Source organism: Heloderma suspectum, chromosome 15 (assembly GCF_057233095.1).
Source record: "Heloderma suspectum isolate Gila_16-S chromosome 15, 16-S_ref, whole genome shotgun sequence".
In the NCBI taxonomy this organism is placed as follows: domain Eukaryota; kingdom Metazoa; phylum Chordata; class Lepidosauria; order Squamata; family Helodermatidae; genus Heloderma; species Heloderma suspectum.
The window spans coordinates 8,237,548-8,263,735 of record NC_139472.1 but is presented as its reverse complement, the minus strand read 5'-3'; the positions used below and the strand labels follow the sequence as shown (position 1 = coordinate 8,263,735).

At 50.1% G+C, this 26,188-nt stretch overlaps 1 protein-coding gene across 1 annotated transcript in view; it reads left to right on the top strand.

The window, feature by feature from the left end:
• The window catches only part of CASZ1 (castor zinc finger 1), a 139,070-nt gene that overhangs the window by 102,852 nt on the left and 10,030 nt on the right, over nucleotides 1-26,188 (top strand). The window contains exons 7-15 of the mRNA XM_084822253.1: nucleotides 2,959-3,131; nucleotides 5,111-5,976; nucleotides 9,596-9,737; nucleotides 10,684-10,747; nucleotides 12,643-12,806; nucleotides 16,190-16,312; nucleotides 17,765-18,091; nucleotides 18,924-19,122; nucleotides 20,072-20,243. Of these exons, the coding sequence (XP_084678379.1) occupies nucleotides 2,959-3,131; nucleotides 5,111-5,976; nucleotides 9,596-9,737; nucleotides 10,684-10,747; nucleotides 12,643-12,806; nucleotides 16,190-16,312; nucleotides 17,765-18,091; nucleotides 18,924-19,122; nucleotides 20,072-20,243 (2,230 nt within the window). The remainder of the gene's footprint in view (nucleotides 1-2,958; nucleotides 3,132-5,110; nucleotides 5,977-9,595; nucleotides 9,738-10,683; nucleotides 10,748-12,642; nucleotides 12,807-16,189; nucleotides 16,313-17,764; nucleotides 18,092-18,923; nucleotides 19,123-20,071; nucleotides 20,244-26,188) is intronic.

The window sequence follows — 26,188 nt, the reverse complement described above, 5'->3', positions numbered from 1 at the left end:
GTAGGTTTCCTGGGTGCAGAAAATGGAGCAGGATTTAGAGTGGAGAGCTGATATTTCCTCTTTCGACCCCCTCCCCCCACCTGTGACTCATCTGGGCAGGTCGTTTGTAGGAGTTATGGAAGGGTCAAGCTCCGGGGGTCTCCCTGCAGGGCGCCCCTTCCTCACAGGCTATCAGAACTGCCGCGTTTGCTGTTGATATACAACCTCCCTGCGCAACGCCTGCCCTTTCGCATCGGGTTTGTCCCTTTGTAACCGGCTGCTAAGCCAATCAAATATTAATCACGGCCCAGTGTCAAAAGAAAGAAGGGAAGAAAGAAACTGCCTCTCTCTCTCTCTCTCTCTCTCTCTCTCTCTCGCCAAGGAGGTAGGGGTGTTTGAGAATCATTACAGCACGGCCCATAGCCATTAGGGAAATTTTGAAAGCCAGCCATCTTGATCTTGAAATCCCTCCCAGGCTGGGCCGGTCTCTTTGGGCAAAGTCTATGAGGAACTTGCCAGGCAGCCACTATCCAAGCTAAGCTATGGCCATGGAAATCAGTTATTTGGGTCAGGCTGTCAGGAGGAAGGGGCTTTAGCTCAGTGGTAGAGCCCCTGCTTTGCATGCAGAATGTCCCAGGTTCAATCCCCAGCGTCTCCAGGAAGGGCTAGGAAGGAATCCGTTCAGAAACCCTGGAGAGCTGCTGCTGCCAGTCAGTGTCAGCAATACTGGACTAGATGGACCCAGGGTCTGACTCCATATGAGGCAACTCGCTTTAGTCACAGGAGGGGAGTTCGAGCAAGATGGCCATTCACATCTGCTTTTGACTTCTGAAGAGATCCCTCCATCTCCCGAGAACATCTGTGAGGGCGGTTTAATCCCTGTGTACTCTCATTTCCACCAAATCGGTCCTTTTTTAAAGCTTGTGTGTGATTCCGCAGTAGCTTCTCGGGCTCCCTTGCAGAGGAGGTCAGCCGCATCAGGCAACCTGCTCCCAAAGAGCCCTGGCCCACGGCCACCGATCTTCCGCTCCCAAGCTGCAGCCTCAGCGGATGTGTGGAACGTGTTCTGGGGTGTACTCTCGGTGTGCAAGGGGTTGCATGGGCCAGTGCCCCACGTCAGCCAAGCGTGTGCCCCATGAACGGGATCTGCTGCCCGGCAACAGACAAGTTGATGTGGAAAAGATTCGTTGGAAAGGGGTAGAAACTTTGAAAAGCGCTGCCAATGCCCATGTTAAGAAGAAAGGTGTTGGAACATTACAGATTCCAAATTAGAGCAAATACCTCTTAAACAGCAGTATTTGTGCCACGGGCCTTGTGAGGGCCCTCCCCCCCCCCTTTATGTCCATAATTGGCGCGGACAAAATTCAGTTAGTTGTTTATACAAATGGACATTTTTCATGCTTTAACGCAAAGAGCCCCGTTGCAAATTATTCACGAGGAGTTTTCTGTTTAATTTTCCCTTTTAACACCACACCGGGGTCTGTCTTCTTTCAAGGTGTCAGGGTGGAAAGAGGCCCTTGTTATATTGGAAATAGTTTCAGATCTCCCTCCTCCCTGCTTCCTCCCCCCTCCCCCCTCCTTCTCTGGGTGTTTTGTCAGAAGTTTTGCTATTGCTTCTTTGAATCAACCCAAGCTGAACCAGAGTGGGGCAGGGGTGGGCGGTGGGGGGTGTTTGGTTGGCTTCGTTTCTGAGATGGTGCAGGCGTTGGCACATAGTGCGGAGAAGGAGGTGGGGAGAAAAGCAACGCTCCCAGCGGGCACAATGGCGTTGTCAGATTCCCCTGGAATCTTACTCAATATGGCAAATCAGGCCACTTTGCCCAAGAACAGTGGTGTTAGGGAGTGGGGGTGGCAGGTTTTCAGCATTCCCTCTCCGCCACACAGCACTCATGCACATTCAGAATGAGGCAAGCAGCGAAGTTGGAGAAGGGGGAAGAGGGGGCTTGGTCCCTGTGACCAATTTGTTCAGGTTCCTGTGCCTGTCATCACTGTGGCAGCCGAAGGAGCTTTGGCGGGTGACAGCTTTTGTCAACCTGCCTCTCTTTAACACAACTATTATGTGTCCCTGTCACGGCTTGCTGTTCTGTCAGTGGCTTGCCTGCTGACCCATCCTGGATCTCGATCTTGGTCTAGTCTAGTAGACCAAAAGTAACGTAGTCAGAACGAGTCCAGGTAGATCCTGGCACCCCAGCATTTGACAGCATAACCTGCCAGTTCCTCTCCTTTAAGTGGGACACCCCATAATTTTAGGCCTGTTCCTCCTCGTTTCCACGTACAGTAATACTTCTGTTCTTTTGAGGGAGGGCTTGTAGCTCAGTCTAGGTTCAGAGTATTAGAGAGAGGAAATGTTTTAAAAAAGAATTATCATCATCATTATCGCTAGAATTATAAACATATCTCATGTACAAAAAGAGAGCAAAGGTAAAGCCAAAAGAGAAAAAAAAAGGTCTAGTTACACAGCGGAGATCTCTCTTAAACTAAAACCAATGCCTCACTGAACGTTCTCAGATTACATAGTCCAAATCAAGTATCTGATAACAGACCCTGTTTTCTTTGAAGGGGATCACTTGTACTTGAAGGGAAGGGACCATAGCTCAGTGGCTGAGCACCTCCTTTGCATGCAAAAGGTTCCGGGTTCAGTTCCTGACATCCCCATTTAAAAACAATCAGGTGATGGAAAAGACTTTCGCTGTCTTAGACCCTGAAGAGCCGCTCCAGGTCAGAAGAGACAATACTTGGCCAGATGGACAAAGGGTCTGACCTGATATAAGGCAGCTCTGCATGTGTTCTGGTCTCTTTCACTCCCCATCCTGTAAGGAAGTGTGCCCAGAGCAAATGTGGGTCGCAGCATTTCAGAAGTAAGAATATTCCTGCCAGAAGGGGAGATGCTGCTGCACTGTGGAAACTCTGCTCTTCCTGCCTGACGAGCTCACGCTAGGTCACTCTCCCTTCCATTTTCCTCCCCATCTCTTGTACCAGGTGGGCTGTAATAAAGTCTATACCAGCACCTCGGATGTAATGACCCACGAAAACTTCCACAAGAAGAACACGCAGCTTATCAACGACGGGTTCCAGCGGTTCCGGGCCACGGAAGACTGTGGCACCGTGGACTGCCAGTTCTACGGGCAGAAGACCACGCACTTTCACTGCAGGTGAGAGGAGGGGTCCGGTTGCTCCTTTGGCTGCATCCACTCATCTGGCGCCCGGCGGGGCATTGCCAGGCACTTGAAAGGTTTGGGGCTGCAAATCAACCCAAATTTTGCCTGTCCTGACTTATATCGATATATGCAGATTTAGAAATGATGACAAGGATTTATTTAAATTTCGCAGCAGGCAAAGCTGGCCAGTTCAGTTCAATTCAGTTTATTGCTCTATAGCCAACTTGGCTTTTGCATATACATCAGATTAAAAACACAGAGCATTCTCACATTTCCGATTCAAATATCTGGAACGTAGGACGCTGCTTTTACTGAGTCAGACCATGTAGCCCAGTATTGCCGACACTGGCAGCAGCTCTCCGGGGTTTCAGGCAGGGTTCTTTCCTCACCCTACCTGGAGAAGCTGGGGATCGAACCTGGAACCTTCTGCACGCAAAGCATGTGCTCTGTCACACTGAGCTATGGCCCCTCCCCAATCGGATAAGAGACCCCACTGCCTTGGACAGGTGTCACTTGGACTTGAAGGGAAGGGGCCATAGCTCAGAGGGTGAGCATCTCCTGTGCATCCAGAAGGCCCCGGGCTCAGTTCCTGACATGCCCAGCTAAAAACAATCAGGTGATGGAAAAGACTTGTGCTGCCTGAGACCCTGAACAGCCAGTCAGAACAGACAACATACTGAGCCAGGTGGACAAAGGGTCTGACCTGGTATGTAAGCCTTGTGAGCTACCCTTCCCATTCCAGAGAGAGGGAGATTCTTGGAGCACAGGGGACTAGGTAGGTCAAATAGTATACAGTCAGGGCACTGCCCGCCCATACTGCCACCACCTCGTTCTGTCTCGCTCCCACCCATCTCACCTCCCCAGAGTGGCAAGTGGGGAAGCCTTCGTTGGTCCCAAGCCCTGCGTTGCCCACTTCTGTTGATGTATTTAGTCTGAGATAAAAGGCCATCTGAGATTAAAAAAAGGATTTTTGTAAAATGACGGGGGAACAAAATAATGGTACAATTCTTAGATAGAACAGTTTTAATCATTCGAGTGAAATATAAAATCTTCCCTCTTCTGAGATAACTTCAGTCCTAACTTTTTTCTACAGAGAGAAGGCTGTTCCCCCACTCCCCTCCACCAGAATGCAGGGGAAGGGGTGTAGCTCAGTGACAGAGCACCTGATTTGTGTGCAAAGGGTCCCCAGTTCAGTCCCTGGCATCCCCAGGTAGGGCTGGGAAAGGCCCTTGCCTGAAACTCTGGAGAGCTGCTGCCAGTCAGTGTAAGCCATGGGTGGACAGAAAGTAGATCTCTAGATTTTTGGAGTTCAACTCCCAGCATTCCTGACCATTGGCTGCACTGGAAGGCGCTTCTGGGAGTTGAAGTCCCAAAAATCTGAAGATCTCCCTTCTGCCCAACCATGGTGTTAGAGGTATGGAGCTGCATGGACCACTGGTCTGGCTAAGGCAGCAAAATCCAGGCTAAGGGAAGCTACCTGCACACTGCGATTGTCATCTGACACCCTCTTCCAGGTGCCTCCTCCGAGGGAAGTTGGGAGGATGGAAACAAGGGAGAGGGCCTTCCCAGTGGTGGCCCCCTGATTATGGAACTCCCCAGTGAGGTCCACATGACACCAACATCGTCATCTTTTTGATGCCAGGTTAAGACTTTCCTCCCAGGCACTTGACAGTATATGATGAGGTTTTTAATGGGTCCTGGGATTGTTATTCTTGATTGTGCAAAGTTGTTTAGTATTAAATGTTTTTTTATGTTAAGTTTTATATTGTATTTGTAAGGTTTTGATCTTTTATAGATTGCCCAGAGAGCTTTGGCTATTGGGTGGTACAGAACCGTGAGATGGGTGGATAGGATGGGCCTCGTGCTTTGATGGGGTCAGCCTCTTTCTGTTGGACTTTGGCTCCCCCCAAAGGCGAGTGGAACGTTCCTCTGCCCAGGCCTGATCCGCCATTTTCTCCCCCTCTCTCTCGCAGGCGGCCAGGTTGCACGTTCACCTTCAAGAACAAATGTGACATCGAGAAGCACAAGAGCTACCACATCAAGGATGACGCCTACGCCAAGGACGGCTTCAAGAAGTTCTACAAGTACGAGGAATGCAAGTACGAGGGCTGCGTCTACAGCAAGGCCACCAACCACTTCCACTGCATCCGGCCCGGCTGTGGCTTCACCTTCACCTCCACCAGCCAGATGACCTCCCACAAGCGCAAGCATGAGCGCCGGCACATCCGCAGCGCCGGCGTGCTGGGCCTGCCCACCTCCCTCCCGGGCGCGAGGGACCCCGAGCAGGAGGAATCCAGCAATGACGACCTGGTCGACTTCTCTGCCATGAGCTCCAAGAACTCCAGCCTGAGTGCCTCCCCCACCAGTCAGCAGTCTTCCGCCTCCTTGGTCGTCCCGAGTGTGCCCTCCTCGGCTGCAGAGCTCGCCGCCGCGCAGGCCTCCAGCAAGCCCGCCAACAGCATGCCGCCGGCTTCCAAGATCCCCGGCCTGCTCTCCCAAGCCCTCCCGAGCAATATACCCCTGGCCCTGGCCCTCTCCAGTGCAGCCCTCCCCGGAACGGTGGGCCCTTACTTCCCCCTCCTCCCCAGCCGGCTTCCTGGCCCGCTGCCCGCCAGCTCTGCCGGCTTGATCGCTGCCGGCGCCTCCAGCACCGCCCCAGCGTCCTCGGCCAGTTCCCCCTCCCAGGCCATCTCAGGTTCCGCCGAGGCCGTGGCCACCTCTTCGCCAACTCCGGCGGCGTCCATCATGGAGAGGATCTCCGCCAGCAAAGGCTTGATTTCACCCATGATGGCCAGATTGGCTGCAGCAGCACTGAAGCCCTCTGTGGCTGTGGAGGCAGGTGAGTTCCTCAGCTCTGCTCCTGGCTGAGCAAGGAAGGACGTGAGGGGATGCGGATGGGGAGGCTATTTGCCAAGCAGGGCTGGCTCCAGGTTTTGGAGAGCCCTTGAGGAAGTTGCGCTCAGTGGGCCCCCTCCCTCGTGCGTCAGCCTCCTCGCCACCATCGTCGCCAGCTGACATCGCTCCTCCTCTCTCTCGTCGTTGCTGCCGCTTGCTTGCTGGACAGGCAGAGAGCCAGGGAGCGAGGAGGCCGCGGCGTCCCCTGCTCCTTCTCACCACCACCACTGTCTGGGCCGGAACGAGGGGCAGGGGAACAAGGAGGCTGCAGTGGTGAAGAGGAGGAGCGGCTCCAGGTGGCTCTTGTCGGTGGGCCCCTGCTGGGGCGAGGGCCCTCGGCAGGTGCCCAACCATGCTGGCCTTGACAGTAGCTCCATCACGTTGTAGAAGCTGGGACACTAACGCCAGTGTTGTTTGTGGCTCCTAACTGGAGCCGGGTTGTGAGGAAGGCAACAGGAACCTGCTTTGAATGTTGGTTCAAGGCAACAGGGAGGAAAAGGAACACCTTGTTCTTTGATCTGCCTTCCTGATCAGCGGTCCAGATAGAAAGCAGGTTTGGTTTTGAAACATGCAGAAGTCTTTCCCAACCCACCACCCTCTTTTCTCCTGAACTCCAAAACCCAGCTCCAGAGGCCGAATTTTTGCAGAAGGCGGAATTTAATCGTGCACTAAGCAGACTTACAGAATGACGGGGAACCGATTCACGCCTGGCTGTTCTCAGCATATCTTTGGTGCTGGAAAGCCACTCCGAACTGACTGTGCCGATGAGGTCTGCCTGTTCTAGGTCTTCTTTCAGCACCTCCCCCAAACTGCAGTCCACCAACCCACAATCAGCCTTATTTTATAGTAGACATTTGGGGAGGGGCTGTGGCTCAGAGGCAGAGCATATGCTTTGCATGCAGAAGGTCCTGGATTCAAATCCTGTCATCTCCAGACAGGGCTAGGAAAGAATCCTGCCTGAAACCCTGGAGAGCTGCTGCTCCAGCCAGCGCTGACAGTACTAGGCTAGATGGACCAAGGGTCTGACTCAGGGTAAGGCAGCGTCCGATGTGAGCACGGAACGTAGCAGAGTGCGCTCTGAAGGTGTCGAAATAACAGGCAGCCTGACTTGAAAAGGTAAAGAAACAAAAGAGCTGGCAAAGGTGTGCGTAAGGCCTTCTGAGGAAATCTACTGAGGCTCATCAGGGAAGATGGGGAGGCCAAGTAGAGAGAGTTGCATCTTTCTGGGCCAGACAAATCACACGTCTGTTTCCTCTGGCAAGTAGAACCACATCTGATGAGTCCCCGGCCTGCCCCGTTCCGTTTCCGCACGTCAGCCTTCATGCTGGATCCCTGCCAGCTCCTTGGAAGCATCTATTTCAGCCAGTGGCATGCTCTCCTGTGCTCTGCGATCCTCCTATGAGGGGGGAAGGCTCTCCCAGATTAGCTTTCCATTGATCCCTATTGGGAATGGCAGTTGCGTGGGATGCTTTGACTCGCTTAGATCGAAGGGGCGGGCGGCTCTCCTCTCTCCCTCGGAGGAGTCCTTCAGAAAGCAGTGCGGAGGACTTAGCAGCAGGATTGTAGGAAGGGCTGAGGGGCCCTCCACTGCCAGGCAGAGCTAATCCACTGAACACAGAAGCCAGTGCAGCTAGAATATGTGAACAGACCCTGGCCCGACTGAAGGGGATTGAGTTTCCTCAGATTTACTGATCATCAGTGGCGTCCTCGTGGAGCCAGGGCTTGCAGGGTTGAAGGGCGGGCACTTTTTGATTAGCGGTGACAATAAGGTCATCTACCACCACCCCCAGGCTCCTCTGTTCCCTCCCCACAGTGGCTGGGAGGGGGAATGGGTTTTCCCAGCAACAATATATTGTGATCTATCCCCCTTGTAATGCAAAGTCTTTTGGGGCTGCTTGGCCTTGAGTAGGCAATTAAGACCCATTAGCTTCACAAAAGACCTGCTCCTGGTAGACAGGAAAACTTCTAGAACTGGTTTGTTGATGTGGATCAACGCAGTTTTGCCCTCCGGTTGGGGGTGTGGCTATGGTGACTGTCATGATGAGTGCCTGCACTTCAACTTTGACCGTTACGCCACCACTGGTCATCCTGAAAGTTACACCCTCATTGTCTCTAAAATAAGACGACTAACTCCTTTCCAGAGTCGCAGGGAGACAGAAACAGGGAAGGCGTAGTTCTAGCAGCACATGCATTATCATTCACCATCCACAGCTGCTTGAAAACCATTTAGCTCAGGATGGCGCAAGTCAGTTGGCTGGTGCGTCATCCTTCAGAACCCACCTGAACGGGGTTGGGGGGGAGGGGAGGGCCATAGCTTGGTGTGGCAGAGCCCCCGCTTGGCATGCAGAAGGCCCCAGGTTCGATCCCCGGCTTCTCCAGGTGGAGCGAGGGAAGACTCCTGGAGAGCCGCTGCCAGTCAGTGTCAACGGCACTGGGCTCGATGGACCCAGGGTCTGACCCCGTATAAGGCAGCTCCCCATGTTCCCATGAAAGGCTGGTTGGAGGCGAGGGAGAAAAAACCCTGTCAAAGTTTTCAAAAGCACTTTTATTCTTACAATTGTTTTTAAGGTTGTGGCGGTGGTGGTTGGGGGGAAATCTTTCCTGAGAGAGAGAGAGAGAGAGGTCATTGAGGGAACTATTTTTCCTTTATTTTTTAATAAAATGCCACTTGCTATCTGTGAAGCGGTTCACCGTCAGCTGTAGTGCCTCCGGGTAAATTAATATTTTAGTCACTTGGGGATTGTGGATGAAAGCTCAGCGGACGTGTTCCTGTCAGCAACTTTTTCCCCTGCCATCTTTTAATCCTTTTTCTGTCTGTCTGTCTGTGTGTTTCATTCTTTTTGTTTTCTTAACTTTGCGGGGCATTTCCCTCTTCTTTTTGAAGCGATTTCCTCACCACCGCCTTTTTATATGAGATTACCAATGTAAAATTTGGGGCGGGGAGGGGGGGAGCAGCTCCCCCTGTTTGGGACACCGTGCTGGGGGAGAGGTCACGCAGTTTGAACCAATCTGATTGGCTGTCAGTTTCGATAGACCTGACACAGCAGATGTTCCTTTTGGGCATGCTCAGTGAGGAGGCCGGAGCAGTCGCCAAGGCAACGTCGAGATTGGGGAACGGGAAGGGGGCCTGTCTAGCAGTCTAAAGCTGCCACATTGCTTCAGCATTAACAGAGTCTTTAATAAACGCTTAAGAGGCAGCCCCGCAAATTAGTTATGACAGTTTGCGCAGAACATGAGATCTCCCCCTCGCTCCTTCCGCCCTTCTCCTTTAAAGGGCCCGTAGCCTGGACAACTTTGACATAATTTTGCAATAATTATCACTTGAAGAATTTCCACGCTGGGGTGGACGTCAGAACCCATCACATCAACCCGGCAATAAATGCTGACCAGCAAACCCGGACCATTCCCTTCCTCTCTACCCATAGTGGGCCTCCCCCCCCCCTGCACTTTCTTGTGCATTATTTGTTATTGTTGATGTTTACTGTCAGTTGACTTCCTCTACTTGGTTACTTATTTAAAACTTGGTGGGTTTCTCTTCTTCTTATTTTTCTCTCTTAACGCAGGGAATGGGCAGCTGATGGCTCCTGGACGGTTTAACCCAACTCAGACTAAGCAAGAGATCACGGAGAACCCAGGCGCAGTGTCCACCGTGGCCCAGAATTCCTTGCAGGAACACAGCCTGGACCTGAGTGTGAAGGACCATGGGTAAGCGAGAGGGGGGGATTCTAGGCTGACAGATGAGCCACGTGGTCATTTCTTAAAACGTTACCATGTTGAGTGTGGCGTGGACAGGAGGGTGACCGTCTGAGGCATCTCAGTCTGGCCGTGCTGGTTAAGATCAACACAGTCATCTCTCTGCTGGGGAAGACGACCTCATCGGAGACGGCAGTCTTTGCCCCGTGAAGCAGGGACCATCTGCTAAGCTTGTAAATGGCCCCAGCATGGCTCTCGTTCTCCTAAACCTCACCCCACCTCTGCCCTGTTTACCTGTATGAATGAATCTGACGTCTCAGTTAGAATCTACTTGCCTGGAAGTTTATTTATTATTTAAAGTATTTTTATCACACGCCCCCTGCCACCCCGCCCCCAAAAGGCTCCTAGAGCAGCTTGTAATCGATCAGTAAAACAAGACAGCCCGTGCCTGCAGGCCTACAATCTAAAAAAGACACACGAGGAAAAACAGATGGGAAGGGAAGAGGAACAGTGTTTAAGTGGGCTGGCGGAATGGCCCTGCTTACCCTCTCACGTCCAGGGGCGGTCCAGCTGTTGGGTTACAGCCCGCTGAGCAGTAAGTGCCCTCAGCTTCCTCCGGCTTTGTTTGAGATGCCCAGCGCCCCTCATCCATTCCTCAGAGCACTGCTAAAGCTGGGAATGGGGAAGGAATTGGACTACGAGGGGAGCGATGCTTGCTTGGCTTCGGGATGTAAGAACTGGGGCCCTCGGGAGCCCTCCCTCCTCTGCAGCTAGACCAGGGTCTTTGGGCACTTTCTTGGCTCATATAGCGAGCTTGACCTGTCTGACGCACGGGCGGCTTTCGTCTTGTCCTTCTGATGCGGCAGGTGGAATTGGAGGGGGGCACTTTGAAAGGAGAATTAATTGCAGTCCCCCTTATGCACATCTTAACTAAACCCTGTTGGTTTGTGTGTTCCAGTAATGAATCAAATGGCCACACAGTCTCGGCAAATTCATCTCTTTTATCCTCGCTTATGAATAAGGTAAGAGCCATCCATCAAGGGCCTTTCATTCCCCCCACCAAGAGAAATTAAAGCCGCGGTTGGCGAGGTGGGGAGGGAGGGGGAGACGCGTTTGTTTTTTAATGTTTTGCCTCTAATAAGATGAGTTTGTACCATTTAAATTTTGAGACCATTTTTCATCGGGTATAATTTCAGAGCCACTGCTTACGAATTAATTTAATGAACTGGCTGAAGAAATATATTGCAGCCTCTGACACCCTCTCCCCCCACCCTTCTATCCCTTCGGAAGGAAGAGGCCTCTGCAAGGGTTTTTTGTTTTTTGTTTAATTTCCGAGCCAGGCAACTTCTCTTTTTCTTGCTGTTATTAATTCTGTTTATTTACCTTAAAAGATTTCTACAGGCGACAATGTGTTGCTGTTTTTCCCCCTGAGTATAGGAAGGGAGGGAAAATGGCCAAAGTTTTGAGCCAGGATTGTCAGTTTCCTGCTTTGTAATATAATCTTCTTGGATACAGCGGCTCTGAATTTTTATTTTAAGTGCACAGTGCTTTTGTTTAGTCTTTTTCTTTTCTTTTTACCATAGTGAAATACGATTTTTTTTTGCTCATACAAGATAAATGCCACTTCGGCTCGATTAATTGCGCCTTCATAGCAAACTGCATTCCCAGCCTGTGTTTCTTCAAAGTCCACCTTGAGCATGCTGTTATATGATGAGTTTCGAGACATCACTGCTGCTTTCCTGAGCTCTGAGTGCAAAATTGAACCGGCACACAGAACCCTCCAGAAAGGGCAGTGCGACTTTGTCTGATGCTTTCCCTTTTCCTCTTCCATCTCTCCCTTCATGTATCCATCCCATCAAAGCTTTTTAAAATTTCCCTCTCCCTTCAGGGGTTTCAGTTGTTTCTTTAGTACTTCATTGAGCTAGATTGTGCTGCTGTGTAAGTTTTATACTCTCCATTTAAATCCGTTAAAATACTCATTGATTTTGATGGTTTAAGGATAGACTTTTCAAAAGCAGGAAAATGGAATTCAGCAGGTTTTATTTACCTGCTAGATCAACCTGACTAGAGCCCCAGGGCACTGTAGATTCATTCTGGTGGGAGGTCCAAAGATCTGTAATCTGATCCTTAGCCTTCCCAGCGGCTTAACGCTGCTCTCCCAAATAGGTTGTCAATGAAGTGGGTGGAGACAATTACATTTTGGAATGAGGAACTGAATGGGATCTGAAATACTTCTATGGGACCTGAAACAAAGAGATAGAGGCTACATTCAGATGTCACGCTAAACCATGGTTTAATATGATGTGAACAACCTAGTCTCCTCCTGGTCTTGTGTGCTTCCCCTTCTCTCTCCTCCTCCCACATAGCCAAGGGAAGGAATTCAGAAGTATATGCTTTGAGTTAACTGGTTTGTTTCTTGAGCAAACTGTGGTTAGCATTATTTGTGGTTAGTTTAAAACAAGCCAACTTCAAACCATGGTTTATTGAAACTAGTTTATCAGCACTAACCATAGTTAGCATTAGCCACAATTCCAGGTTTGGACAACACCGCAAGTTGCAACTACTTAAAAGCAGAAGCAAAAGCTGCCAAACTTCTGAGCTGCAAGGGATGAGGACAGTGGAGGGGGAGTGTACAGGTCTGGGAGAATAGGCTGGTTCACGTCACACTAAACCATGATTTAGTGTGACGTCTGAACATGGCCAGTGACTTGATAGCTTGATAGCAACCACTGACATATGATTTGAACTCAGCTTTGCCTTGGCCAAGTCCCAATGTACTTGGCTCTGCCCCGTAAGCCCTGTTCTTTCCATTCCTTTTTCCCATAGCCCCTGACTTGTCAAGGGATACTCTCGGGTGAACCCAAGGGTTAATCAGTGGTTTCTCTCCTAATGCGCAGCATCTGTTTTCTCCCCACAGATGTCTCAGAGTAACCCCAACCTTGGAAACCTTCTCGGCTTGAAGGTCGAAGGTGACGTCAGCCAGCAGGGGGCTGGGGGGGATGCAACGCAGTATCTGGGCAAGACAGTGAAGGCTCTTGTTCAAGAGAAACTTTCTGAGCCCTGGAAGATGTACTTGCACAGGTGAGGGCCAAGTTAGAACAAGGTTAAAAGGAGAAAGGGTTGATTCGATGCCGGTATTGCCCACTGAAATCGCTGGGCAAGTCTGTCCATGCCTGTCCAAGTCTGTCAAGGTGGCTCTCAGCATCTCGGTCTTGACTGTTGAGCTCCTGCACGTGAGCAGCACGTTGGACACTGTAACTGCAGCACAGGATATACAAGGCTACAGCCATCATACAACTGGATTCTCGCAAGCGTAACATTTCAGGGCAGTGATTATTTTCATTATGGAATTTATGCGCTGTGTCACCCACTGTGGCAGGAGTGGGCAGCCTGTGGCTGTCCTGCAGATGTTTTGGCCTACAATTCCCAGCAGCCTTAGCCAGCACAGCCAATGGTGAGGGATCATGGAAGTTGTAGGCCCAGACATCTGGAGGGCCACGAGTTGCCCATCCTGCACTATGAAATGACTTACAAATACAACGAAAAATAGTATCAAACGTCTTTTTTTTAAAAAGTAAAACATGCATAAAATAGTTAAACATAAAGTATGCAGTAAATTAAACATGAAAGCAAGCAGTATATACACACACACCACATTTATTTATTACATTTATATCTTGCCTTTTGTCCTCCTTAAGGAACTCATATATATGAGCGGTTAAACCTGATAAACTAAATTGCTATCAAAAGCTCAGGCAAACAGGCTGGCCTTTGCCTGGCATCTCAATGATAGCAATGAGGGGCCAAGTGAGTATGTCTGGGGATGACACTCCACACCTGAGGTGCTACCACAGAAAAGGCCTTCTCACCAGTAGCCACCCACCTAGTGGGGTAACCCAAGAATGGCCTCAGTGTACACTCAGTTGACAGGAAGGAAGGTTTAGATGGGAGCAGGTGGTCCTCTCCATACCCAGACCAACTGTACCAAGGGTGGGGAACCTCAGGCCTGGGGGCTAAATCCTGCCCTTCTGGGATCCAAATCCTGCCCTACAAGGTTCCCCAGAAACCCCTGATTTCTGGCTTTCAAGTCAAGCCCAGAACTTGAGTGGAGCCTGGTCTCAGTGAGTGTCTGTTTCATGTGTTTTCTCTCCTAGGCAGGAGTATCATGCTTTCCCTAAACTGTCCCTTGCGTCAATTCTCTTGATTCCCTACTACTTCCTGTGAGCTTTCTTTTGCACGATTATCTTCTCTGCCCTTGTTCTGGTATTTCCAGCACCTCCCCGACTAGTATAATTTCTGAATGTCATTATCCTGGTTGTTTACTCCTTTTCTTGGATTACTAATGAAGACATTAAATGAGCTCAAACCAAGCTGGGCTCTTCCACGGCAGGTCTGATCGGCTCCTGTCCCCCCCCCCCGCCCCCGCTCAGCACTTGTCGTTTGTCATTCTCCTTTGTTTACAATCCTTCAGTCCATTCCTGGCCCATGGGCCGTTGTTTGCACCCGAGCCAGTTTGCGAACACACGAGACACCGTTGAAATGCCTTACCTAGGAGCCTGATGAATGACGTCCCTCTTCCATTCATTTTGTAATTCTGTCTTTTAAAAGTAATTCAGTTTATCCAGAGAGATCTTCTTCTCTTCTGGAATCCCCAGCCTCTTTCTTAGAGTTCTTTTGCTCTTCTGGGTGTTGAATGATATAATCTCCAGAAAGCTAACCGTTGCATTCATGAATGCCCTGTCGCCGCCACTGCCCTCAAATAAAAAAATCACGAGGGCTTTTTTGGGAGGGATGGCTCTTAAACCCCCAACAATTTTAAGGCCATAGACATGATTACTTTCTTTGCGTGATGCCAACGGTAATGGGAAAATACATTTAAAGATCTCTCTTTGGCCTTTCTCCAAAGCTTAGCAGTTTGCCTTTGAGGATGAAAAAGGATACCATCCTATACATCGGGGCTTGGATACTTTTGTGCAGTTTTTTCCTCATTTTAAAAGGTTGATGTGCCTCTCCTAAGGCTACCATATGCCGGAATTATTTGGCCCCGCCCCCTTTGCCTTGGCTCTGCCCCCTTTGCCTTTAGCCCCTCCCACCATGGAATGCAGCCCCCTGAGCTTCTCTCAGGTGGAATTCGTCCTTCGGGCTGAAAAGAGATTCAACAACCCTGCTATACGTATTTACTCAAGGGGATTTATTTGCGTATAGGTTTGCACTGTATGAGAGCTTTTGTTCCGCTTCTTTTTTTCTTTTTTTTTAAGAACTACAGCATCCAGTGTTGATGGTGCTCAGTTGAAACCAGTGTCCAATTTTTTTACACTTTAGCAAGTACAAGAGTGCTCATCCTTGAACTACTTTAAGCCATTTAGACTTGCTGTGTGAAAGTAATATTTGAAGCATTTCAACCCTGCTTTTCTTGAAATTTACAAATATATTAGTTAGAGATGGCCTTTCTTTCCTAAGTGGTGGTATTCATTTGTTACATGTAAGTTATCTCATAAGTAAAAGAAACCCCTCCCCCAGGATCTCCCCCTCCCCACCAACAAAAAAGAGGGCACCTTCATCAATGTTTTTCAATATGTAAATGTATTTAAATTCAACCAATTCAAAGCCAAACCGTTAATTAAAAGATTGACATTCCTATGGAAATATAGCCTGGTTTCCTCCCATTCTATCACATCTCATTTTGTCACATTGTATCTGTTTGATCGGTCAAGCCATTATATTTTCGCCACAAGTAAGCTCATGTCCTTGTCTCTTGGGTTCAAAGCCGACCAAGGAGGAGTATTCTAGTTAAGCAAACATAACTAGCATCCCTGGAACAGCTCTTGATGCCAGAGGTGTCTTGCTCCCAGCGTGTGGAAAAGAATCAAAGAAGGCTATCATTGTCTTTCAAAGCGCTGCTTTCTACTGGTCTGACTTAGGAAGTTAGCTCATAAAAACGTACGAACTGCCATGATGGATCAGACCAAGGGTCCATCTAGTCCAGCATTCAGTTCACGCAGTGGCCAACCAACTGCCTGTGGGAAATCCACAAGTAGGAGATGAGTGCAATAGCACCGTCCCACCCATGTTCCCCAGCAACTGATGCCTTCTCCTCCAGAAATTCATCTAAACCCCTTTTAAAGCCATCCAAATTGGTGGCCATCACTGCATCTTGTAGCACATTCCATGTACGCTGTGTGAAACAGTCCTTCCTTTTCTCTGTCCTGAATCTCCCACCAAACAGCTTCATGGGATGACCCCACTGGGTTCTAGTATTATGAGCTCAATGGTAAAGCTTGTGTGTTGCAGGTTTGATCCCCAGCATCTCCAGGTAGAGACCACTCCCTGAAACCCACGAGAGCCGCTGCTGGTCAGAGCACTGAGCTCGATGGACCAAGGTTCTGCCTCCGTATAAAGCATCTTCCTCTGTTCCTAGGGCTCTTTGTTCAGGGATGAGCTGCTTACATCTCTTGTTTTGGCAGGTTTGGTACAAAGGACTTCTGTGATGCCCAGTGCGACTTCCTCCATAAAGTGCATTTCCATTGTGTGGTAGAAGAATGCGGAGCCCTCTTCAGCACCTTGGATGGCGCCATCAAGCACGCCAAGTAAGTGGATTGGGGCCACACAACGGACCCCACAGGGATCCTTACTCCTACACTCAAGGTTGTTTGCAACAATAAAGAGCTGGCACAAGGTCAGCAGGTTCAAGGTCTGGGCTCTCCAACATGGTGTCTGTGGCGCCCGCCAGCCTCCTTGCTGCTCCTGTTTTGTTTTTTTTAATTATTTCTTAAGAGTTTTTAAAATAAAAACAGGGAGGCTGGCGTGCTGCAAAGTGAAGTGCTCCCCTCCAGCTCCATCTTTATTTGGGTTCCAAAAAGTGCTGTTGTGTTTTGGAGCTCAGACCCCCACCTCAGTGGACTTGGACTTGGGTTTTTGTGCAAGTGACTTTTCTTTTAGTCTCATCAGTTTGCTGCCTGGGAAATGTTTTTTTTGTGACTGGCCATGCCCACCATGGCAACCATTTTATGTACAGACAAGCCCCACCCATCGCAGCCATTTTGTGAAACCACTGACAACACACTCTCAAAATTCCAAATGTGCCTACTGGCCCAAATAGCTTTGGGATCCCTGCCTAGACTAAAAGACTCTGGGGGGCTTTGAGTTATAGAAGTTGTGTGTCTCAGTCCCATAAGACACCTTTCCCTGCCAGAATTCACAAAGATGATCCCACAATCCTGTCTGGTCTATCTAGTCATGTTAGAAATCCTTTTGTGCTGGCCCGCCTATTGCCGCCTCGCACTTTGTCTCATTAAGAAACATAGCACAGCTTCTTCCTCTGCTTTGTGAGGGCAGCACAGCGGTCAAGAAGCTTAAGGTCTTGACTGCTTTGAATCTTGCCACAGAGTAGCCTTACACCATCCACTATTCTCTGTGCCTCAGTCTTCCCATCTGCAACATGGGAATAACAACACTGGCCTACCTTGCAAGGTTGCTATACAATAATATAAATATATAGAGGCTACGTATTGTAACTGTGTTTCGTCTTTGGTTTGGTTTGTGTCTTATTGACCTCCCTTGACTCTTTGGCAACGGACGATACAAGCACACATCCTGTTTTTGGGATCAGGACATTTAAAAAAAAAACACCCAAAACAGAGGAGGTGATTTAAGTCATCTCCAGGGTTGTCCAAGGTCAGAAATCACCAGCCCCAACCCCCAAAAGAAACAAAGATGACATCTACTGCTGGAGAATGGACATTTAAAACAATCATAAGCTGAATTTGTGTAAGTAAAAAAAGTTCTGGTGATAAAGGGCAGGATACTGAGAAGGCTGTCAGATGTTTGCCCAACATATCGGAGTAAAGTTAGTACCTACTTAAGGAAGTACTAATTTCCACACTTAAGAAATCAAGAAGTGGAGCTCTAATCAGAATGGGGGATGGAATGAGGCACATGCTGTTTACAGATACCACAAAGGTCCAAACATCAGCTGGTACAGATGCTGGCTAATGTCAAATGGTCATGCTCTTTCTCTCTCTCCCCCCCCCCGCCTCTAGTTTCCACTTCCGAACAGAGGGCGGAGCTGTGAAAGGAAACTCCGAACTCTCTTTCCCAACTGCTGCTGAGACCAAGACTTCCTTAGCCCCTTCGTCTCCCACCTCTTCTTCTGCCGCTCTGGCCAACACCTCTGCCCCAGATGTGCCCGTCGCGAGCCCAGTGACTGTGCCTGCTGCCCCCGCCCTCCTCGCCTGGAAACAACTGGCTTCCACCATGTCGCAAATCCCTGCGTCAGTGCCTAACCTGGCCACCTCCCCCTTGGCAACAACTTCCCTCGAGAACGCCAAGCCTCAGGTCAAACCCGGGTTCCTCCAGTTCCAGGAGAAGTGAGTAGTTCTCTTTGAAAAGGAAGGTTGGTGGGGAGAGGCGGGCTATCTTGCGGTGGTGGTGGTGGGGAACAGCACCGTAATGCTGTCCTGGTTTCAAGCAAGGGTGGGGAACCTCCAGTCTGGGAGCCAAATCCAGATGTCCTGGAGTCTCACTCCATCCCTCCTGGGCTTCCCAGATGACCACGCCCCCTTTCCCCTGACCACAGAGTGGCTTCTGGGCTGTTGTGTAGGTTTCCCTCCATTCTACAAGGTCGAAACGCCTCTCCTAAGGCTTAATTCCTGGCAGCAAGATCATCAAGCTCCATTATGCTAGTATGTTGGCCCCGCCCCTTTTGTCTGTGGCCCTGCCTCCTTTGCCTTCGGCCCTGCTCACCACTGGAATGCGGTCTCCAAAAGGGAATCCAGCCCTCGGGCCGAAAGAAGTTCCAGTCCTCACGCCTGTTGTAAAAGGTTCCAAGACAAATTGGGGACAGAAACACAGGAAGGTGCTGTATACCAGCCGATGGTCCACCTAGCCCAGTATTGTTCACTGGCTGGCAGCATCTTTCTAGGCTCTCGGGGAAAGAAAGGCCTTTCCCTTCACCCACCCCTTGTTCCTTGTAGCTAGAGACGGTAGGGATTCATCTGGGGCTTTCTGCATGCATCCCACGCCTTCTACTGCTGAGCTACAGGGCCAGATTTGGAGGGAGAGGGCCAGGAAGGAGCAGCCCGCACTTTCCCCCCAGCCAGTGCTCATGAGAGAGACCCAGCTCTCTCAAGAGAGCTATTAAATCGGAAGCCAAGGCTGGCCAGAGAGACTAATTCTGCCTCTTTTCAAAAACCCCTCCAGTGATCCCTGTCTGGCGACAGACTGCAAGTATGCCAACAAATTCCACTTCCACTGTCTCTTTGGGAACTGCAAGTATGTGTGCAAAACCTCCGGGAAAGCCGAGTCCCACTGCCTCGACCACATCAACCCCAACAACAACCTGGTGAACGTGCGAGACCAGTTTGCGTATTACTCCCTGCAGTGTCTCTGCCCAAACCAGGTAAGGGCAGCATGGGGTACTGATGTACGTCAGGCTGGGGAGAGGAGACGAGAAAAGGGAGAGCAGCAGACAGGGAATTAAGACAGGACGACAAAAATGGAGTTAATGCCATCTCGGGTGTGCTGCCCGTCAAACTAAGCACATGTCCACACTGCAAGTTTAGCCCAGTTTAGGTCTCATAACACATCCTCTTGTTGTGCCTGCTTAATAGGAACAGTATGTCTGTCACTGGATGTCCCACTTGCCACTTCCTAATAACAAAATGTATGAGACCTTTTTGGCTAGCAGAATGCCAGTTTTTGGTAGAATGCCACCTTTATTGGACCGGTGCTTTGATAGAGACCCAGTTCGCACATCACACCGCAATTCCTGGGTTGTTTAACCCAGGAATTCCTGGGGACAAGCGAAGCGATGAGTGCGCTGCCTCTTATGGGTTAAACAGCCCCAGAATTAACCCAACAACAAACCATAGGCAACTGCTGGGTTAACTCTAGGTTGTTTAACCCATGAACAACCCAGAGTGCCAGGTTTGCATGTCAGGACAACAACCCAGGAATGGGTTGTTTGGGAAAGCGGAAATGGGCAAGCTGGCTAGAACCATCGTTTGTTAACGGGGTGTTGTTTGATCGTACAAACCAGGTCGGTATGTCCTGTGCTTTGAAATTCTGGAAAAGTTCGGTTTTTAAGACTCAGATTCATACGACACATTGCAAAACATATGGATTTGTGCTACTTCAGTAGATAAGCCTGTATGTCAAAAGCAGCAGGGGGAAAATAACCAGGAGGAACTGGAGCTTTCAGGATTTTCTACTGGGGCCTTTGTCCCACCACTCCTCATGCTGAACTTGCTGGGTGTTTGGTCTGAGACGGCGAGACAGTTCGTATGAAGCAGGATGGCTCACTAGCGCTGCACTGGCCTGCCTTACTGATCGCCATGTTCCCCTCCCAGCACTGTGAGTTCCGAATGCGAGGGCATTACCACTGTCTTCGTCCCGGCTGCTTCTTTGTGACCAACATCACCACCAAGCTCCCCTGGCACGTGAAGAAGCACGAGAAAGCGGAGCGACGAGCGGCCAATGGCTTCAAGTACTTCACCAAGCGGGAAGAGTGTGGCAGGCTGGGTAAGACCTCTCCCCCCTCGCATAACTTGGTGTGGGACTGTACCAGGCTAGGACCAGTTGATCTCACCAGCAAAAAGACCAGCATTGCGCTCCTGTGCGTGTGTATTTAAGAATAAGTCCCACTGTGTTCAAGAGGGCTGCTCCCAGGTAAGTGTGCCTGGTTGTGCTCTCAGCCGCTTTCAGTGAACGGTTCGCAGGGGCTTCTTCCACATCACTCGGTCTTTGACTGGTCAGGCAGGCCCTCTCTTCCTGTTCCTCAGTTGTTGGTTCTCTCTCCTTTTCTCAAGCAGTGAAAAGTTCCCAGCCGCCTTGGCAGGATCCATTTCCTGAGCAAGGAGAAAGCACAGGAGAGTAGCAGCCCATCTGTCTAAACAATCTGTTCCCTTACACATTTACAGGTTGATGTTTGTAGGGATGCAGTAGCAAGCACACAGGTAGTAGAAGGTAAGGCTTCCTATGGCACAACTTGCTAGGGATGCACCAGGCTCCTTCTCTCAAGCGTCTCTTTCTAGCTTTTACATTTATATTTACAGCCCACCTTTCCTCCATGAAATTCGAAGTGGCATCCATGCCTTCCTTCTGGCCCCCATTTTATCCTCCCAACAACCCTGTGAGGGAGCTTAGGCTGAGAGATAATGACCAGCCCAAGGTCACCCAGTGAGCTTCATGGCCAAGTGGCAATTTGAACCTGGGTCTCCCAGTACTCGTACCACTACTCCCTGGCCTTTTGGCAGAGCCTGAACCTAGCTTCCTTGTTCTTCCAGGCCTCCTCTAGTTTCTGCCCAAATCACCTGCTTTCTGCAGGGCTAGGCAGACAAACAGGTTTTTAATAGTTCCTTTCATCTGCTTGAATAGCGTTCTTTGATCAGCGGGTCCTTCCCTGGGGAAGGCATTCCCCCCGCCCACCCCCAACATCGTTCATAAGAGACATTAGCCTGGTCCTGGCCATTACACTCTTAGGACAAGGCAGAGTGGACTTTCTCTCTGGGTCCAGGACGTGGATAGCCCGTGGGGAGCAATCACCTGCTCCGATCGCACTAGAGATCTGAGCGTGAGATAAAAAAACCCTGAAATCTCCCAGTCGTTCTTCTCTACCCACTTGCTCAAGGGCGCAGGTCTTTTGATATCCGTTGCCAGGCCTGCATAGCAAAAGCCAAAGGGTAAAAATTTCATGGCTGGGGGGCGGGGGGGAACTGCTCTCATCCTTGAGAATCTAGATGACCCACCTCTCTTCTGGCATCGGTAGCAGCTTTGGCGCTGGAGGGCAAGTGCAACGTTGCCTGTCTGGTGCCAGCCATCAAGTCAAGCAGCGGCACATCAAAGCGGACAGCAGACTGCACAGGTGGTGGCTGGCAGCTCCATTTGCCAGACTTATTAGGGCAGTGTCGAAGCAATTACGAGATCGTGAACGCCCCTCCCCTCTTATCCATGGCCTCCAGCCCTTACGATGAAACAAAGTGAATCCACATGCAGCGCAGGGATCGGACGGCCCCCTCCCCAGACCATGAGCCAGAGCAAGAGCAGCCCACGGGGATAGCGCTCAGCACCATTGGCTCAGCTACTGAACTACAGTCTGGAGGGCAAGCAGCATCAGTTCCTGGACCGTAGGTGTCATTTCATAGGGGTGCAGACATTTTTAATTTTTGTGAAAATGACAGGACCTGTATAGAAACCAGCATCCTGTCCTCTTCTGGCATCAAGACCAGGTTATTTGGGCACCAGTCATGACTGGGCACCTGGCTTCATGTGTCTCTGACTTAACACAGTGGTAGTGTGGCTTAGTGGTTAAGATGCTGAGCTGCAGACTGGAAGGTCGGCAGGTCAGCAGTTCGAGACCCGAGTGCTGCGTGATGGAGCAAGCTCCCGTCTTCAGGCCCAGCTTCTGCCAACCTAGCAGTTCGAAAGCAAGAAATTGCAAGTAGATAAATAGGTGCTGCCTCGGCGGGAAAGGTAACAGCGTTCCGTGCACCTTGGTGTTCAGTCATGCCGTCCGCATGACCATGGAAGCGTCTTCGGACAGCGCTGGCTCTTCGGCTTAGAAACGGGGATGAGCACCGCACCCTAGAGTTGGACACGACTGGTTGGGGACACCTTCACCTTCAGTGTGGACGTGGGGCAAAGCCTTTCCAAACAGCCAGACTGGGCCAGCCCTACGATTAGGCAAAGGGAGGCACACACACACACACCCCTGTCTGGCAGCTGGATGTATTTATTTATTTAATGGCCCATCTTTCCACTCAAAAATGGCACCCCAGGCACCTAAAAATGGAAGAAAGGTTCTTCATAAGTTTCATATTGAAACTTCTCTGGATCTCTCTGTCAAATGTGTTAGTATTGCTTTCATTTCCTTCAGTATGTCAAGTAGAAAATTCTGCCTTAATAGATACGACATCATCTTAGGCGGCATTCCTATACACACATACCTAAGGAATAAGTGCCATTGAACTCAGTGGGACTTACTTCTGAGTAGACATGACTAGGACTATACCGTAAGCCTATTTTAGAGAACCGTGAACAGATTGCTACAGTAGCACTCTTAAAGATACCTTTTGATGGCAACTTTTGGAGCTCATATAGAAGAAATAGGCTTGAATCCAACGTCACACCAGCAAATTGGGGGTGGCGGTGCTGAATGTATTGTTGCTGTTTGTTTGAGGCCTTTTTCTGTCAAGGGATGGGGAGGTGGTTGTTAGATTTTCTGCCTCAGATGCCAAAATAACTTGGATTGCCTTGGGCACTATGCACCTTGAGAGAGAGAGAGAGAGAGAGCCATTTATTGCTCCATCTCAGTCAGCAAAATGCACTAGAAAAACAAAATGGGAGGTGCTGATCATGAACTGCATATGAGGAGCATGGCGATGGGGTCAGAGTGCAATGATGTTGAAGTAAGGAGAGGAGCGAATGGCTTGTGAGGATCGGGAAGCGGGCTGACAGAAGAGGATACAGCTCCTGGCAGCAGCACAGAGGAAAGAGTAGACAACAGCCATGATCGCAGATGAGCTGGCACAGAATGAGAGCAGGAAGACCAGGGAGGAGATGCTGACAGGAGCCTAAACATGTGGACTGGAGGCTCAAGCATATGGCCTAGAACAGGGGTCAGCAACTCGGTGCCCGTGGGCACCCATGCACACCTTTCTTAGCACCCACCAAGGCACCCTACTCCTCCCACTTTTATTGTTTATAAAACATTTTCTTGACAGCAGCTGGGATCACTGTGGAATAGGTTTCTGTTGGTACTGAAAACGGTTGGTTCAAAGGAGATGTTTAGTGTGTTGGAGCTCACGCTCCACCTCTGCCTTGAACTCAGTCTTTCGGGCAGGTTACTTGTCCTTTGTGACTAGCCATGCGCCCATGCCAGCCATTTTGTGGTGGTGCCCAGGACAGTTTCTCAAACTGTCTGTCCCTGGACTAGAAGCTTAAACATGGCATGGATTATGACAGGGAGCCAGCATTGTAGGAAAAAGGGGCGTAATAATAGCAATGGAAGAAAAAGGTTTAGCAGAGGTGTCGTGAGTTGACTAGATGGACATTATGGACGAAGGAGGCGGCTACAGGGAGCAGGAGGTGGCTACAGCAGCATGATCAAGACAAACATTTTAGAGGTCAGCTGAGAAGAGGGTTGATCTTAGAGATGTTGAAACCATGAGGACCACCTCTTAGAGACAAAGGGAACTGTGCCAGTCCCCCTAGAAAATGGTGGGGCATGTTACTAGCTCTGCAGTCAAGGTTTCACCCAGGGTACATCTAGAACTAGTAAGACCCAGGAGAGCCCAAACAAGCCAACAGTGAGAACGGCCTTCCCCAGCCTGGTGCCCTCCAGATGTGTTAGACTGCAACTCCCATAATCCCACAGCCAGCATATTATGGGAATTGTAAGTCCAACAAATCTGGAAGGTGCCACGTTGGGGAGGGCTAACCTAAAATATCCCCCCCCCCCAATGGCTGACAGCTATAGTGTCAGATAAGAGGTTCAAGATGGCTTTGGAGACTTCCTTTTGGACAAATCATTTTTGGAAGTATCAGAGGATTTCAAGCTACTCCTAGGGTAGGAAGTGTCCTGAACCAAACTTGGAGGGTAGCAACTTTCCCCCTACAAAAATAACCCAAGAAAAAGCAGATCCACCCTGAGTCAAGTTTGGATCCCTTCTGGCTTTTGATGGCCCCCAAATGTCATTCCTTCTTTAACCGACATTCGTATCGACTCTTCTTACCTCCCTGATAAGCATTTAGCTGCAGGTTGCCTGGGCATCATTTGCCAGAGGCCTGAGAAGAAATACGCCAAGGCCCTCTTTGTCTGCCGGCTCCCTTATCCCCCCCTGAACACAACTTATTCTGTGGACAGAGGATAAAAATAGCCAAAACACACACGCACACACAAAAGACAAAACAAAAAACACCCAAGATTCAAAGAGGAGTGGGCGGGGGGAGAAAGAGAGAGAGAGTGAACACCTCTTCATCTTTTACTTCATAAAGAATTTATGTCAGAGAGGCAGCAAGCCACCAGTGGTAACCCGGGCAACAGGAAACAACACTGCACGGCTGCCCCTTACCTGGGTCTTGGTTTACGAATGTCAAGAGACTTGGCGGTGGTGGCTGTTTGCTCAACCTACAGTGTTCTGGGGGATAGCTGGGGACAGACAAAGCAGCCGAGGATATGTGACACGCAGCTGCCCCAGCAACGGGCAAGCCTTCACCTGTCTTCTGCCAATACAGTTTCAGTCCCGCCAGCACTGTTTGTTCTTCCTCCAGAACGGAGAACAGAATGGTGGCATGATAGGGAAGGATGGAGGGGGTGTGGCTGTTGGGTGGGGAGGCAGGGGTGGGGGAAGATTTTTCCTCTGGTTGTGGGGAGGGAAGAACATTATCTAAACAAATGCCAACTTGGCAGAGATGTAGAACCTTTTCCAGTCCTTAAGAACGGAGTTTGCTCAATTGACAGGCTGGTTGTGGCGAGGTGCTGTGTGTATTTGTGGGCATATTGAGGGATGGGATGCGTCTCCATGTTGTTCAGGCGCATGAACTGCTTATGTAGGGATGTACGAAAGTCACTTACCTGAACCCGAAAGTTGATTCGTGGTGGCGGGGAGGCGCCCCGTCCCTCCCCCCGAAATTCTGGCCGGGGGGGGGAGGCGCCCCGTCCCTCCCGCTGCGAATCCTGTCCTGCTGGGACGCAAATGGCGGCAGCCATAGCCGCCGCCGTTTGCATCCCTGCAGTCAGCCGTGATAGGCTACATAAATGTTTATGTAGCCTATCACGGCTGAGTGAAAAACAAAAACAAAAACGCGTGTACGCAAATGGCGGCGCCCATGGGCGTATTTTCACTACGGTGAAAATAAGGAGAACGCTTACTTTTGCTGTAGTCTACGTAAATGTTTACGCAGACTACACATGCCAAAATAAGGAATGCAAATGGCGGCGCCCATGGGCGCCGCCATTTGCGTACGCGCGGGGTGTTTTTTGTTTTTTTCACTCAGCCGTGTTAGGCTACATAAACATTTATGTAGCCTATCACGGTGTTTTTTAAAAATCTAGCCATGATAGGCTACGTAAATCTTTACGTAGCCTATCACGTTTTTTTTTTTTTTAATTTGGAAATGGCGGCGGCGGCGGCAGCTGAACTGCCACCGAACCGCCGCCGCCGCCAGGGACATTCGCACAAGGTAAGTCCCGTCCCGGGGGGGGCGGGGGGGGCAGACCGTTTCTCCACCAATTTCGGGGGGCCAAATGCGCTGGCATTCGGCCTCCCTGAGATTCGTGGAGAAATTCTCTGACATCCCTATGCTTATGTTGCACCTCCAATGTGCAAAGCACTTCCCCATATGTAGGAACATAGGAAGCCGCCTTATACGGAGTCAAACCCCCGATCTATCTAGTGCAGGATTGCCTGCACTGACTGGCAGCAACAGGTCTCCAGGGTCTAGCCCTACCTGGAGATGTTGCGGAT